The sequence below is a fragment of the Crotalus tigris genome, unplaced genomic scaffold (assembly GCF_016545835.1).
Source record: "Crotalus tigris isolate CLP2741 ecotype Arizona unplaced genomic scaffold, ASM1654583v1 scf7180000024437.13266115, whole genome shotgun sequence".
NCBI lineage: Eukaryota > Metazoa > Chordata > Lepidosauria > Squamata > Viperidae > Crotalus > Crotalus tigris.
The window spans coordinates 5,430,086-5,446,607 of record NW_024100606.1 but is presented as its reverse complement, the minus strand read 5'-3'; the positions used below and the strand labels follow the sequence as shown (position 1 = coordinate 5,446,607).

Below are 16,522 nucleotides of genomic sequence, written 5' to 3'. Positions count from 1 at the left end.
CCATGCTTTAGACTGCATTATCACATGTACTACATGGCACTCTACAAGGTAAGAGGTCTTATGTTGTCAATTTTTTTTTATCTTAAAATGATTTTTTTTTCTGGTAATGCAATATTATTGCTATCTATCCCAGAAAAATCTACTTAATCATCTTTAACATTCTGCAGCAACATATTTTAACATGGTGTTAATTCTACCATTTTTACAAATCCAAACAAAGTGTCTGAAATCATTTTCAGTTTTTATGGTCAGAAGATATGAATAAAACACAGTACAACCTGTATTCTGTTCACCCCAAGTGCCTGTGTCCTTCTATTGCTATTGCCTCCCTACCCTCTGGCATTAAAAAGGAAAATGGTTTTCTGAAATACTGAGTGTTCCTGGTCTATTTCTTGTACCTACTTCTTAAAAAGTAGACCTCAGGAATGTTTGAAAACGTTTCTTGATTACAAGCACTGAACATACAACTTCTCTATTTTTCCCAATGTAACCCACGAAACCTCAGGAGTATTTACACTCTCAATTCATAGGCTTTGTTGATAATAGCAACATGCTAAGAAAAGATATATATTTATATATTTATTATATAGATATTGATAAATTAGCATTGATAATATGCTAAGAAAAATATTTTCTATTTTATATATAGCTATATAGATATAGATGTACGTTAATCCCAATTAAAAGTAACCCTTTCCCAAATGCTATGGAAAAGATAAGATTGGCAAGGAAAATTAAGGCAGACTCATTGTCTGTGTTATTTGCAGGATTGCTATGCTCAGTAACGTTTCTGTCTGCTGGTTAATGAATGCTAACTTTGGCACATAGATCTAAGCCTCCCAATGCCTTGCTGCAGCTGCTTTATTACCAAAGTCCTTTCTTTTCTGCTCATATTAAAATTAAGAGTATCCTTTATTCCAGCACAGGATTTCTGACTCCACCCAGTCAAAAGCTATTTGAGTCTGGTAACTATAGATGAAAGAGAAAACTGAGCTGTTTGACTGTTTCATCAGAGAAAGGGGAAAGCTTCTATTCTTCACTATTTAGATTCTGAAATGATTCTCCCTACTGAAGGATAGCTTAGATTGCTGAACCAACTATCTATGAAGATTCTCGGTCATCCAGGTCATGGTTGTCCCAAAGATCCTTTTCAAACGGCAACTGGACTTTCTTTGAAGATGTTTCCTTTCTCATCCAAGAAGCTTCACCAGTTCTGACTGAATGGTGTTAGTGGAAGGATTTATATATATGTATGTGTATTTGTGTGTGTGTGTTTGTGTGTGTGTGTGTTTAAATTTATGTATATAAATTAGTATATTTCTCTATATAAATCCTTTCACTCCCCACCATTCAGTCAGAACTGAAGAAGCTTCTTGCATGAGAAGTGAAACATCTTCAAGAAAAAAAACAAAAGTCCAGTTGCCATTTGAAAAACATCTTTGATACAACCTGAACCAAATGGGAGTTCTCATCTGGTGGAACAACTACATTCAGACATCCTGCAACTTAGGTGTAATGTTAGGAAAATACAGATTCCCAAAGATGTAGCTGTTTATGTTTATATTTATGACAGACATCTTGATTACCACAATTTAAACTAGCCACAAGGGATCAGCTGTCTTATGCTAAATAAACACATCATGACTTATTTATGTTTTGTCTACTGTTTATTTTAAAGGCATAACCTGAAAAATTATCTGTGGATTACTAATCCTAAGAGAAATCTACAGCACAGTAGCACTGTCAGTTTCCATATATAGTTCAGATCAGTGCCCTTGGGTTTTTTGTAAATAAATATATTATCAAAAACAAGTTATAACAACAACATAAATATATAAATAATTGAAATATAAACAGTTGCCTTTGGTTTATAAACATTCTTCAGGTTGCCCTGAACAGTGCCAAAATTTTGGTAGCAGTTGTCCTATATTGCTTGTGGAGCTGCAATCAAAAAGAAATATGTAAGAGCTATTTTAGCATGTTCATATTCTGAAATAATTGTTTGAAAAGAAAGTTGTGTTCTATATACTGGTAGCAAAGAAAATGTTTAATTTACTTATGGACCTATAGCCAAGGGTGTAATGATTGGCTGACAAACAGCCTTTCACTAAGAGTATGATTTATAACTACATTGATGAAATATTTCACATGATATATTTAAATTTAATTCGTACCATGATGACTGCAGCTGTCAGATAGAACTTTGTGCCCCCTTTTAAGGTGCTGTATTCACTGCTATTGGAGTCTGTATGGATATTTCAGGAGAAAGACAGGATATGGGCCTGACTGTAGAGCAGAAAGTTGACACAGGATTTTGAGTTTTCCAGTTTAACTTCTTTAAGAAAATGTTGTAGTTATCCATGTACTCTGATGTCCAGGGGTTCCTGGAAGGAAGAGTATGGATGGGTAAAGACAAATTTGAATTATTAAAATCAATTTTTTGGATATAGTCTTATTTTTCTAGCTATATAGGCATACCAAAGTTAATACTTATTTTCAGCTGGTGGTTTTGGGTAGAATTCCCTTCTCTGAAGATATGCCAAAGATCCAATTTACTGCTAGGACTGATGTGCATAATTTGTGCTGTCTTTATGAGTAGTTTTAATAATGGTTCAAGAACTGTATCATTTATTATTAGATATTCATGTCACTTTTATAACTGTATAGGTAATTTAAGATAATGAACATACATAATATTTCCTTGTCCTATTATTTCATCTATTTTAAGATATTATTGTTCTGTTATCTCTCAAGGATGCTATTACAAAAAAGAAAGGAATCCAGTAAATAAAAGAAACAAAGGATTTTTGGTATCATGCATTCAGAAGGAACATAGGATGTGGTGTAATAATTTTGGTCACAGTTTAGCAGGTTCACATCATAAATGTGGGTTGAGAATTCCTTGAATTAGACAGAAGCTTTGACCAGGAATGTAAATATTACTCATCTTTAACCTCTTTCTACCATCAAAATCCAGACAATAATGCTCACTCATTGTAGTAGCCATCATGGAAAAAAAAGTTGGAGAAATTCCGATTTGCTTGATAAAAGCCACTACGGACACTAGGCCAATGTTTATAATCCCTTTGGTAAGTACTTGCATCAGTAGTGGTGACAAAATCTGTTAAAAGATCAGATATGAAGCAATTTTTAGTCATTGTATTTCTGCATTTCTTTGGGAAAGGATGGATATTTCCATACTTATTGGAATATTTTCATAATTATTGATATCTTAGCAACTACATGTATTTGACTAAATTTAACTAACCTGCCTGAAAAACAGAAGATCCCAAATGTGATTTCTTAATTTCTTTAAGTTGTGTTTGATTAGCTCGCCTCATTTCTAACATAAATTGTTGATAGTGGTTCCAGTTCTGCCCCAATTCTTGCTTGATACAAGGAGTACCTATGCTTCCAGGAAAAGGAAAATCCCACATTGTAATATATTTTTTTCCATCATATCCAAAAGATTACTGTGGATACAATTACATTCAGAGAATGTCTTGCTAATTATTCTTATTTTTAATAATAATATTTGAACAATGTGTATAATATCTTATTAAAATATAATACTTATAAATTATTGTAAGAATGCCATAGGGATAGTCAGGATGTATTTCATAATAGCTAATTCTGAGCTGAGATGATGGTCCCCAAAACAGTGAATTTCTATTTGACGTTGGTTCCCTGGATATTGATTTGGGTGGTGTGCAGATTTATTCACAAACAAGTGTGGGTATGGATTTTGATGTGCAGGATGACTTCTTTTTCCTTTGGTTTCCATCTTAAGATGATAACAGTGTGCAGTCCACAGAAGCAGTGCAGATGGCCTTTTCCACTTCACCCTTTCCCTTTAAGCAGTACTTAATTCTTGGTCTTGATCTTTGATCCAGGCCATTCATTATACTGAATGACATTCATATGTGGAGAGAAAATTCAGGTATCAGAGTTAACTTAGAAAAATAACAAATTTAGTAAAATAAATGTTGGTGAAAATAGAAGCAGTAATTATATTTCTATGCAAAAGCTAACAGCACAAAAAAGTTATAACGGTTAAATATATGAATATAACTTGGAGAACTACATTATTATAGCCTTATGTATTTGGCAAGACTTCCATTTTTGGATTTCTTCCCACATGAACATCCTTATTGATAATTATTTTGGTTTTTTCTGCAGTATTGATTTTATTTAATGTATTTCATAGAAGGAATAACTGTTGAAGATTTTCTGAAACTGGAATATTAGTAGCTAAGTTAAACCAGTAACTTGCACAATAAGCTTAGGAAAAAACATTGCTCAGATTTAATGGTATTTAAGAGATTGCACAGCAGAACTACCTTTTTAAAAAAATTCTCTAGCTGAAAACTAATAAGAAACATGAATATCCTGAAGCTAATCAATCAAGCCAATAGATTAGACCCTGGCAACATTCCCAAACATACTTCATTTATTGGATAAAGCAGTCAGAGAAACAATCTGAAGGATCATTTGTGAAAAATAGAGAATATCCAATATGTCCCAAAAACCCTTTTCTTGGAGGCAGAATTCAGGAAAGGCACCCAGCCTTCAAAAAGATGAAGGAACTGCAAGTCGAGATGCGCAAAGGAATCAGTAACATTTAACAAAATCCTAATTCCCACATTGTGGGGAATAGAGGATGCCTCACCCACCAGAAGTAATGATCTCTCACAAAATACTTTTCAGTTCACTGAAAAATGGAATCCCAAATTATATGGAATTATATGGAAGGTTGTCATTCTAACATCTACAAAAACTCTACATGTAGTTTTTACTGGGTGGAATATTTAACATATTCATATGCACACAGGTGAAGTCCTCAACTTGTAACCACAACTGAGCCCAAAGTTTCCGTTTCTAAACAAAACAGCTGTTTAGTGAGTTTTGCCCCATTTCATGATTTTTCTTACCCCCATTATTAAGTAACAGGGTTGTTGCGTGAATCTGGCTTCCCTGCTTGTCAGAAGGTCTCAAGGTCACCTGATTCCAGGGCCCTGCAACCATCATAAATACATGCCAGTTGTCAAGTATCATGTGCCTGTGGGGATATTGCAGTGGCTGTAAGTGTGAAAAACATAAGTCACTTTTTCAGTGCCGGTAATAACTTTGAAGGATCACTAAATGAATGGTTGTAAGTCAAGGATTACCTGTACTGCCTGCAGGCTAAACTAGAGCAATCGATGAAGTACTTGTCAATTTTACTTGAATTTAGGTGGATCAAAACCACATCATCTAATTTGGTATTTATAAAACCACATGAAACTAAATCTAACCACATATGAATCTTTAAAAATAAAAAAAATTCAATAGTTTTGTGGTGAAGGATGGGCCCTTTTTACCTGGCATGGCAAATGCTTCTGTCTGAGGAACTATGCTCTCTGCTTCCTTTTTCTGGAATGCAGTTGGCTCTGAAGGAAGATAATACTTTTCTTGATCTCCCTCTATTTGCTGGAAAGCTAGAGGAGCTTCTTGGCTGTTTGACAAACTCTCATCTATTTTTACAGGATAAGGTGGTTCTATCTCTTGACAGATGGATTCCTCAGCGTATTTCATAGACTCCTTCTCAACAAGCCTTTCAAACTCCTTCTTTTTAAGCTGAGTTTCCAGTTGCAGTTTCTGCAAAATCAAATTACAAAAGCAATGGATGCAAGATGAAGATTTTTTTATTTTATTTTAACTGTATGCTGCAACCATGAAGCCTTGTGGAATAAGGAATACTTAAAAACTGAAGTTTGGCTTTTATAACAATCTGATAGGGTAGTCTTCCCTAGTATGCCACCTTTCCAATGATACTATTAAATGTACACTGTTGAACTGTCTGTTTTTATAGACATATTAGAGTCCATTTTTTCCCCTTTATGTGGTCAATTTCTGTAGGTAATTCTTCTCCCAGATCTGTAATCTCTGATGGTGGGTGCAATCTACAACTAAATTCTGGAGAAACTTTCTGAAAATTGGCTTAACGCAAAGACTGTCATCGGCTTTTCATCCGTCTACAAATGAGGCAGTTGAAAAAGCAAATGCAATGGTGGAACAATATATTAGGTGCTAATATGGATTACCAACAGACGAACTGAACTGACCTCCTCCCATTCGCTGAAGTGGCTTACAACAACACTGTCCACAGTAGCACCGGTTTCACGCCTTTTAAGATCTCCAGTGGAAGGGATTTTATCCCAATGCCTGAATACCCCCAAGATCCCCCTGCCTCTTGGGCGTTAGACCAATGGGTGTCATCTTGGAAGGGAGTGTGAGACAATGCCAAGAGAGCAGTGAAAAAAAGCTTCAGAAACATATAAAAAACAAGCTGATAAGAAAAGAGCTCCCCAGAGGTCATTTCCCAGGGGGGAAAGGTTTATCTGTCCACGAAGTATTTAAGACTCAAATTGCCTAGCAAAAAATTGGGACCAAAATATCTGGGTCCTTTCCCCATAGTGCGAGTTCTAAACCCAGTTACTGTAGAATTAAAACTTCCTTGATTTTTAGGGAAGATTCACCTTGCATTTCACTGCAGCTTGTTGAAACCTTTCAGAGAATCAACTCTAAGACCCCCTCCCAAGAAAGCTCCTGGACTTGGTGCAATGGAAGGCTATCCATTACAGAGGCTACTTGGGTAAAGTATACTGATGTAAAAGCTGATAGACTTATTCGTAAATTTTATGATAAACATCTGAACAAACCGAAAGGAAATCCCTAATCTATGCTTTTGTTTGATTTGCAGGACTTCTGCTTTCTGTTAAGGGGGGGCGAGATGTCAATACTGTGACAATTAAGAATTTGCAGCAATTTTACCTTTTGCTTTCCTTGTGCTTTTTCTGTATATAGGATTCTCATATAGAAGGGGGAAAGGGGAATCCTTGAGCATTTTCCGTTAGCCTAAACAATTGCAGCTGGATGAGCTTCAAGGTCAATTTTAGATAAAGTTTTGGCCCGTGAAAAGTTGGGAGAAGAGTTTTTGTTTTAGATTAATTGGTGAATTAATTCCCACCTTTCTGGGGTGGGAATTGCAACTTGTTACATTGTATTGGGGGAGGGAACTTTAGTCTTGGGTTTAACTATGTAAATGCCAATACTTTGTTTCCTGAATAAAACGTTCTTTAAGGAAGAAATCTTTGCCTTGAAATTCTTTTAATTGGTTTCATCTATCAGAACCATGACATTACACTTCCCTGGACATTGAAATTCTATTATGCTGCCAGCCAGATAAAATCCAAATTGACCTACCCCCATTTTCCTCAATATGAGACAACTATAACTAACCCTTGAATAAGACTGAATTATATAACCTATGTATGGATTTTATTTTATTTTAGTTTTGTCTACTTCCGTCTACGAATCTGACTTTTATGTCACTAATGTAAGGTATTTAAGGCAAAAACACAGAGTCACAGAGGAAAATGCTAGTAACAGTAGTGATAATAATATTCCGATTATCTTTTTAACTAATGTTTTATACCTGGTTATTGTCTTTTACTTTTAAACCAGTGGTTCTCAACCTGTGGGTCGGGACCCCATTTGGGGTTGAACAACCATTTCTCGGGGGTCGCCAAACAACGCAGTCCGCCATTTTTTCCCCCTTTTCCTTAGCTGTGCTATTCCCTTTTATTCTATTGGCTTTTGAAAGCCAATAGAATAGACTCTCTTGAATAGAGTCTAATTCTATTGGCTTTCAAAAGCCAATAGGAATTGTCCAGGCTGTCTCTGCCCTGCTGAGCCCGCCAAAAGTCCCATTCTGCAAACGGTGCTGCAAGTTGTCTGCAGCGAAGGCGAGCTGTCTGGAAGTTTCCACCCCTCCCTACTGAGCAACTACTAAAAATGTAAGTAAAAGAGGGCCAGGGGTGGGAGGTGGGAGGCCGGCGGGCACAGGGAGGGTTGCTGGCACGCGTGGGGCCCGGCGGGTGCCTTACCTCCCTTGGGCTGGGCCAGCTGATGGCCCAGCCTGGTGGTTGGCCTGCGCCATCTCTGCCGCTTGCCAGCTACGCCTTGGCTGGCGCAGGGGGTGGCACCACGAATGCGCGGCGCTCCTGGGCAGGGAAAGTCCTCGACTTACGACTGGTTGAGTAGTCCTCGACTTACAACCGGTTGGGGGTCGCGGCATTAAAAAGGCTGAGAAACACTGTTTTAAACAGTATCATCATCATCATCTTTGGTGTAAATAAACATTGAACAACTGAACTATCAGTTTTATGCTAACATGAGAGTTCCTCTCTCCAGTGACTTCTGCTTACCTGATACATTGGGGCAGAGTATGTTCCAGGTTATGTAATTTTGCTAAGATTATAGACCAGTGGTTCTCAACCTGTGGGTCGGGACCCCATTTGGGGTCGAACAACCATTTCACGGGGGTCGCCAAACAAGGCTGTCCACCATTTTTTTCCCTCTTTTCTTTGGCCACGCCCCTGGCACCCGGTGATGTATAAGTAGTTGGGGGTCACCACAACATGGGGAACTGTATTATGGGGTCGCGGCATTAGAAAGGTTGAGAACCACTGTTATAGACTATGTGATATATAGTTCTATATTATTTTAAAGTGTTTGTTTTAAAAGACAACTCAAAAGTGTATCATAATTAATGATTGAGAAAGAATTATAATTATGTAGGTCTAAGAAAAAAGAATCCAATATTCACAGTAGAGTAAAAATTTCACAAAATGGCACAAAACAGCAATAATGTCTGCATTCTGGAAACTTAGAGGCACTAATTATATAATGAAATCTTTCCATTTTTTCTTTCCTCTACTACATTTTCCTTCCCTGCCACATCATGATCTTGAAATGACAGGAAGGGTCAGGAACTAATAAACCTGGGAATAATGTTAGCCAGAGTGTGAGCTCCTAATAGGCTAGTTGCTCTTGCCAGGTAAACCTGAGGATATCCACAATAAGTAAGGCAGGTGAGATTCTATAGTCAGGAGGAAATAAACATAGCAGAAGGAATTCAAACATCAAACTTAAAAAAAGGCAACAGTAAAATGATGAGAACTTTCCAATGAGATATATGTTCTAGTTATACTAAAGATACCAAACTTCCCTAAATAAATATTGAAGAGTTGATTGCAAGTAAACCAGGTTATTTTACAAGGACATGTAAAATAGTAAAGAAGTGTGAACCAGTTTAGGAAACAGAAAAGGAAAAGAGGAAATTTAACTATATTGCCAGAAATAAGGGACAGAATGGGCTACTAAAACAGATGAGTATATGGTATTTTTGGTCAGAGTGTGAACACATAAAATTATGGCTCATGCCTAAGCTAAAAGAGCCATTATTCTTTAATGGGATATAGATATTGAACACCAGAAGAGCTCAGCCACATTTCAGTGCATAACAGAAATCACATAATACATGCAAATCATGCAGATATCTAACAACCCTAATTTCTCCTGCCCAACAAAGAACCTTCTTCAGAGCTAGGCTTGATGTTCTCTTCTACTACTATCACATCCTATAGTCAAAATGAAAGCTTGTTTGTGAATTTTCTCATATCTGACATGAAATCATTCACCATATATTGCCAATTGCAAAGGATCAGGACCACAGAATGAGTTGCAGTTCAGAAAGATTTATTGTTCAAGAATCTGGTCAACTAACAGTCAGCACTAAATTGGCGCTAGAAGGGCCAATGGAATTCAAGGGGGTCTGGATTTGGACCTCTTGTGGCAATGCAAGAACTCTAAACTGATGATGCATTTAACTCCACCATCCAGCTTTGTTTGCTCTTCTACACATATAATCCAGCTAAATTTTGTGTAGTGGCAATTAAAATTTGTAGAACAATAGTCAGCTGAGGTATGGGCAAACACAATGAAAAATGTCTTTTATTATCATTAACACAATGGTTTTTCTGGAGAAAATGTATATCTGTAAAAGCTGGATGCTGATAAAGAATGAATGAAAAAAGATGCCTTCAAATAAGGGATTTGGTTACTAATAGAACTATGAATTTGAAAAAGAATCAGTTTTGGCCAAAAAACAAAACAAAAAACAAATGAGCCAAGCAAACAGAGTTCTTTCAAAATGACAGAAAGTATGTCATACTATAATGTAAGCTCCATCCCTGGAAAATGGTTCACGTACAGAGGGGAGGGGAGTTTGCACCACAATGTCACAATGCATCTTTCATATTTTCTCCTTTTTCCTCTCACCATCATCTGATTTGTAAGCTCACATCAATCAACTGAAGATTTGCAAGCAGAAGTTCAAGTCCTTTGGGAAATGTGTTTCTCTTTTTCCAAATGTATGGTAGTTTTCTAAAATTGACAACATCTTTGAGGGCAAATAGGAGGAGAAATGAAGAAAATTGGACAACTTTGAAATAAGAAATTTATATTGATATAATAATATTTGATGCCTGAAAGCCAAAACCAAGCATCACTAACCATGCAAACAATCCATAATTATATAACTAATGTTAGTTCCAAAAAGTTAATTAAGGACAAAGAACATTAGGAATAATTAATTAATAAAAATATTACATACTTTTGAGAGATCCATCATAGATAGCTGGTTCTGTAACTCATCATATGGTTTATAATCCATCATATACAAAGTCTTGTACATGTTCTGTTTCACTGGTGGCTAAAGTGGGAAAGAGATGGAAAAATATAATATTCAAATTATTAAGGCTTGTGAAATTAGATTGCCTAATAAAACAGTAGAATGGAGAAATACCGTTAACTCACAATAGTGTTTTTCTAAAGACTTTGCAAAAGAGGGATATGTGTCAAGGATCATTCTGAAAAATATGTGTTCAATAGATTGCTCCTTTCTCAGCATATTTGTAACTTGAAAATACCAGATGCTCTGTTTGGTCCGTTAGTTTCATGGAATGGACAATACATGACCATATATAATTCAGCAATGTAGACTTCCTCCATAGTTTAGTGTCTATGATATAGGTGTGTGTTATAGATTTTGAAATTTCTACTAATACCTTGTGGCTAAATTTTCTCCTTTGCACTAATGTTTGTACTCCAGCTCCAAAAGATTTCACAGGTACTAAGTTCTGCTTTTCAGATTGGGCCCTAAATTTATCTCAAGGGACCAGTAATTCAAGATATAAATGTGAAGAGTTGGGTGAAAGTTATATAGCAACAAACTAATATCAATCCTCATGATAGTTTATTTACACTTACTCATTTTTATCATTTTTCTCTAAATGTTTTAAAGTTTTCTGTCAAATGAAGAATTTTATTTTGATTCCAGCTCAGCAATTATTTAATCATGATGTGAATATTATTTTATGTATCTGAAATTGATTTTGTAGCTTTTGATAATTTCACTCTATTTCTATAAGATAAATGCAAAGTTCAACTTGATGACGTAATTTAAATCGCTGAATATAAATTCTTTATATCTCAGGTGGTAGAGCCAGTTTGGTACAGTAGCTAAGGCAAGAGGCTAGAAACCAGGGAATTGTGAGTTCTAATCCCACTTTAGGCACAAAGCCAGCTGGATGACCTTCAGCTAATCACTTTTTCTCAGCCCTAGGAAGGGGGCAATGGCAAAATCACTTCTGAAAGAGAAAAAAAAAAAAACCTTGCCAGGAAAACTGCAAGGACTTGTGAAGCAACCTCCAAGAACTGGAGATGATTGAATGGAAGAAAAAAAACACTTAGATGCTCAGATTGTCAATTATATTATATGTGTGTGAGGGAGGAACTAGTATCAAGTTTAAATAAATTCACAGTGAGAAAGCAAATTAAAAATGAGGATGATATTGAAAACTGTATTAAGTGAGCCACCACCCCATACTCTTTCCCTACTTGTGAAACAAAAACTTAGTTCATGACACATGCTCCCATTCTTCCCTTTGCAAGGGGTAGGAGGTGACATGTTGTTTACAATTATATATGTATACAAAAAAAAAAAAAAAAATTCCAACCTAAACCTAAACAAGCCACATGCCTTATAGTATTTAAGTCCAAGATCACTGTAGAATCCAGATTAATGGAATTAAGGTCAGTGATGATTTGAAATAAAGGTAGAGTAGAGGAAAATATTCCAACCCCCCCTAGTTTTCTTAAATATTAAATCAAAGGAAATTATAATTGCTTCTGCCAAATACTTTTTAGAAACAAGTGATTCCTCTTTTAATACATTCCATTAATTATTTTTATTTTGATTAGCCTTTTGTCAACTACATATCCCTCCCCCCAGTACATTGCCATACAGATATTGGATTTTAACTGTCATAATCCATAATCAATACAGCTTTAAACAAACTGATTGGAAGGATCACAGTTGATCCAACATATCTGAGAGTATGAGAGGAGGGGTATAAAATTAACAAAAATAGGCCCTTGTTTGACTATGAAATTACAGAAATCAAATATCAGGTCCTTAGTAAGTCCCACTGGATAAAACTGAGGCATATAAAACTGAGGCATTGTCAAGCTAGCAATAGGATACAATGCAAGTAAGTGTATTGTCATGATGAAATCTAGTAAAACTGAATCTGAGATGGGATTTAAAAAAAAATTAATTTCCTAGGTATCTGCTGATTAGAAAATCTAATTCAATCCACCTGAGCAGTTACTTTATCTTAAATAGAGTTAACTTTAATATGGTTTGAGCAAGGTAGGAGATTAATGGAAAAGAAAAGGAAAGAAAAGAAAGGAAAGGAGAACAAGGAAAAAGGGAAAGGAAGGGGGGGAAGGATTTGTGAGGAAAACTTCACACAAATTCATGTCTTACCTTGGAAAGAGAAATTCGCTGTGTGATATCTGTCATGTTGCACTGATTGTCTGGCAAAATAAAATATCAACTAAATCAACAGATTATCTCCATGATGGTTCCAGAGTATCTTACAAACTTTGCACAAGAGATATATATGAAGAAAAGTTTTTTTTGATCATGGCAAGAGATTTGGGGCATGTTTTCAACTGTACTACAGGGAGATACTTCTCTTCATCCTAAAGGTAAAATCCTCCTTGGAGGAGGTTATTTTGATTTGGTATACATTTTTAAGCATCAGTGGCATGGCTGTAAAAATAACATCTTAAATATTGATAGAAGTATTAAAGCAAAAGCTTTCCTAAAGTCAAGTCAAGCACTGTCTGAAATTGCAGATAGACACACAAACAGATACTGTAGGTAAACTATAAAAAGAAACAAGATAACAATGAAAACATTATTTTGCATCACTTAAAAACAAAGTAGAGTAATAAAAGCAGAACATTAACTTAATTCAAAGCAGATGAGATCCATGAAATGAAAAGAATGTATACTATAGTTTAAATGTCTGATATTGTCATTGGGTAATATAGAGCTATAGAATATTATGTTTCAGTTATTTGAAGCAGGTATTGGCAATGTAAAATCCTTTTTGCAAATCTCTACTAACTGATATCCTGCATTATTGCATTTACCCCACCTTACTTTTTCCCAGATTTCTCCTTGTTTCTGATTTTTGTATTGCAATCTCCCATCAGTATGTATTGCTTAGATGTTACATCTAAGACTTCTTGCAGTTTTCCCATATAATATATATTCCTTTCATTATTGGGTTATAGTTGAGTATACATCTTACAAAGTAATTTTTGAATACTGTAGCCACCCTATTCCTTTGTATGGTTTCATATCTTGAATAATTACATCTCATATAATTATCGTTTAATATAGCCAATTCAGAACCACCCACATCCAGTTATTCCTAAAACATCCAATTCTATTTGTTTAATTTCCTCTTTAATAGTTTCCTTGGTTTATGTTACATTTATGTTCCTAATTAAAAATGAGTGTTTCTCTTTCAATAAAGCCAATATCCATTGCTTGGCCTTCATAGCGATTTGCTCTTGTTAGATCATCATCTCTAAATCTACTTCTGTAAGTTTAGTATTTTTCTATGAACTAAAGAAGTCCCTTCTGATATAGACAAGTTCCACCATCTGGTATCCAGACTGATCTAAATAACATTAATTTCAAGGGCATTTTGATGCATTTGGGATTGGTAGAAGTAGGGGCAGAGAAGCTTGTCTTCATTAGACTAATTGTTTTTATCTCAGCCAGGCTATTCAAATAGACTGTCAAGGCTCCATGTATGTTGGACAAATGTCATTGGTACTTCTTTCTAGCATATATGGATTTCTTTTTCTGGAAATGTTAAGTATGCATTATCTCCTAGCCCAGGGGTCCCCAACCCCCGGTCCATGGACCAGTACCAGGCCACGGCATGCCAGCAACTCGTCCACACAAACAAGCAAAGCCACATCCACGGGATGCAGGCAGCACACAAAACCATGCTCCTTCCAGTCCGTAGAAAAACCTCTCTACATAGAACTGGTCCCTGGTGTCCAAAAGGTTGGGGACTTCTGTCCTAGCCCCTTCAAGTGTTGAAGGGTCTATGAGTGCAGATAAATTATATCGATCGGGTCAAAATGTATCTAACTCTACATATAGCGAAAGAGCTACATAAAGTACTGTGCAATTTTTGTCTCCTTTATCAGGATAGGAGTGCTTTAAACTAAGGATTCAGAGCGTACATTCCATAGTACCTTTTTAATTATCTCAAGACTAGGCAGAACCCAAAACTGTCACTTTTTAAATGTGAAAGGTTTGAAGAAGCAAAATAGGTGCTTCTGAATAGATTTCTATATAAACGTTACCTATTAAGAATCCTGAAACTTCTACCTCTGGAGGTAGGAGAGCACTAGTACCATTGATGTGTGGAAAATCACCCTCAGCACAGGGTCAGTGCAGCCTTCAAGCTGCCAGGCACTGAATATTTTATTTAAATGTGATTTCTTTTTGATAGGTGTGAATCTGAAGCTGGATCATCACTGATGTCTAGGAATGGGGAGAAAGGAGCTGAACATATTTGGAGAATACTAAGATGGGGAAGGCTGTCCTGTACATATACTGATTCTTGCATCTTAACTTCTGTGCCTTCTCATAACAGCAATTTTTCTCCTATTCTTTTTATAGCATATTTTCCCTTTTTCCATTATAAATGAGAGCCCAGCCCCTGTTTTCTCACCAACCTTCTGAACAATTGGGATGGGTGATACGATGGATTTATTTCCCCGACCAGATGAGTTGTGTAACCCATTAAAATAGCAAAAATGGAATGTAAAATTGTTAGAGAAAGCAATTTGTGAATTCCTCATGCAAGTGGATTTCTCACAACATCATGTGGAACTGAAATCAGCAGAATTATAATGTATTACATGGCTACTTACATATGCCACCCTAAATAAAGAGCTACTAGGATACCTTTGAGCAGAGGTTGTGACACTGGCTGTTCAGGCATCGTTGCAGCACTGCTTGAATGGATTCTATTAGGCCCCATGAGCAAAGCAGGACTGTTTCCAGGGAAGCAGAACTTTTCACCTTTATGACACATTGGAACCTCCACACATTCTGAAGTCTGTGTCCTCCTCAAGGGAAAACTGCACAGTGCCTATTATTTTCTTAAAATTGTAATCAATCCTTTGATCAGCATGCCAGGAATACATACTTCTTCTTGGGCAAGCACGAATTTCACCCAGTAATGATGTGGACATTTATTTATGAACTCCTTGTTCAGGAGGTAACTGTTCTTTGGGACAGTAAGCAGCAGAGATGCCAGGGAGAGGATGGGGGCGGGGGGCGGAGTTTTTTGCTGCTCGCTGCCAACTTCCCACAAGGAAACTCAATGAAGAAGCTGGAAGGAAATATCTCTGAAAAGGATGACCCAATAAGCCACAGGTTGTCTAATACGTTTTAAAATGTTGAAATTGAGCTGCTACTGGATAAATGCAGAATTTGAGATACATCATTACATTAAATCGGGTAGGCAACCTTGGCTGTTTTATGACTCATGGACTTCAATCCTCAGAATTCCTGAGCCAGCATGGCTGGCTCAGGAATTCTGGGAATTGAAGTCCACAAATCATAAAAGAGCAAAGATTGCTTACCCCTGCACTATTTCTTTCTTTCTTTCTTTCTTTCTTTCTTTCTTTCTTTCTTTCTTTCTTTCTTTCTTTCTTTCTTTCTTTCTTTCTTTCTTTCTTCTATCTATCTATCTATCTATCTATCTATCTATCTATCTATCTATCTATCTATCTATCTATCTCTTTTTGTGAAATCCCTTATTTAACACCAGATCATTCTGTAGTCAAAAAAACCCCATAAATTATACTCATGTTAAAATTAAGACCATGATTGGCTCTGTGTATCGAACACCCCCTGTCAGCTGCATCGCCAAACCTGTCGCGCCACCGGCATCCTCGGTCAGAACCAGGGCAACGATCCGCCTCCCGCCAGGACCAACACTGGTGCCTCCCGTGCTGCTGGTAAGTCTGTTGTGCTGAAGGAGCTGGGGCAGCTCCGCACTGCACTCCCAGTGATCCACAACCCACCAGTGTTGTTCAGGGAGCGATGCCCCCGTTGGCTGCTGGCCCAGCCAGGACTGCTGCCCAGGGGGCAGCAGGAGGAAGAAGGGGAGGAGGAGGAGGGCAAGGAAGTCGGCCCCAGGCCCCAGGAGGAGGCACTCCCGTGGGTCTGGCCAGGGCTCTTCTGCTG

At 36.8% G+C, this 16,522-nt stretch overlaps 1 protein-coding gene across 1 annotated transcript; it reads right to left on the bottom strand.

Moving 5' to 3' along the window:
- Positions 1-1,186: 1,186 nt before the first annotated feature.
- Positions 1,187-15,268, bottom strand: LOC120302764. The gene is made up of 7 exons (XM_039331686.1): positions 15,233-15,268; positions 12,716-12,765; positions 10,499-10,597; positions 5,361-5,637; positions 3,269-3,406; positions 2,992-3,121; positions 1,187-2,384 (listed from the first exon to the last, which is right to left on the bottom strand). Exons 2-7 carry the CDS (start codon positions 12,749-12,751, stop codon positions 2,216-2,218), a joined length of 849 nt encoding a protein of 282 aa, XP_039187620.1. The 5' UTR covers positions 12,752-12,765; positions 15,233-15,268; the 3' UTR covers positions 1,187-2,215.
- Positions 15,269-16,522: the final 1,254 nt, after the last annotated feature.

Bases quoted from the DNA above. Each gene is read 5' to 3' on its own strand.
- LOC120302764 (XM_039331686.1), bottom strand. From the start codon at position 12,751: ATGACAGATATCACACAGCGAATTTCTCTTTCCAAG. The intron at 3,407-5,360 runs GTAAAAAGGGCC...CTGGAAGCATAG, and splicing joins AGAAGCATTTGCCATGCCAG to GTACTCCTTGTATCAAGCAA. The intron at 2,385-2,991 runs GTGAGCATTATT...TCTTCCTTCCAG, and splicing joins CATGATGGCTACTACAATGA to GAACCCCTGGACATCAGAGT.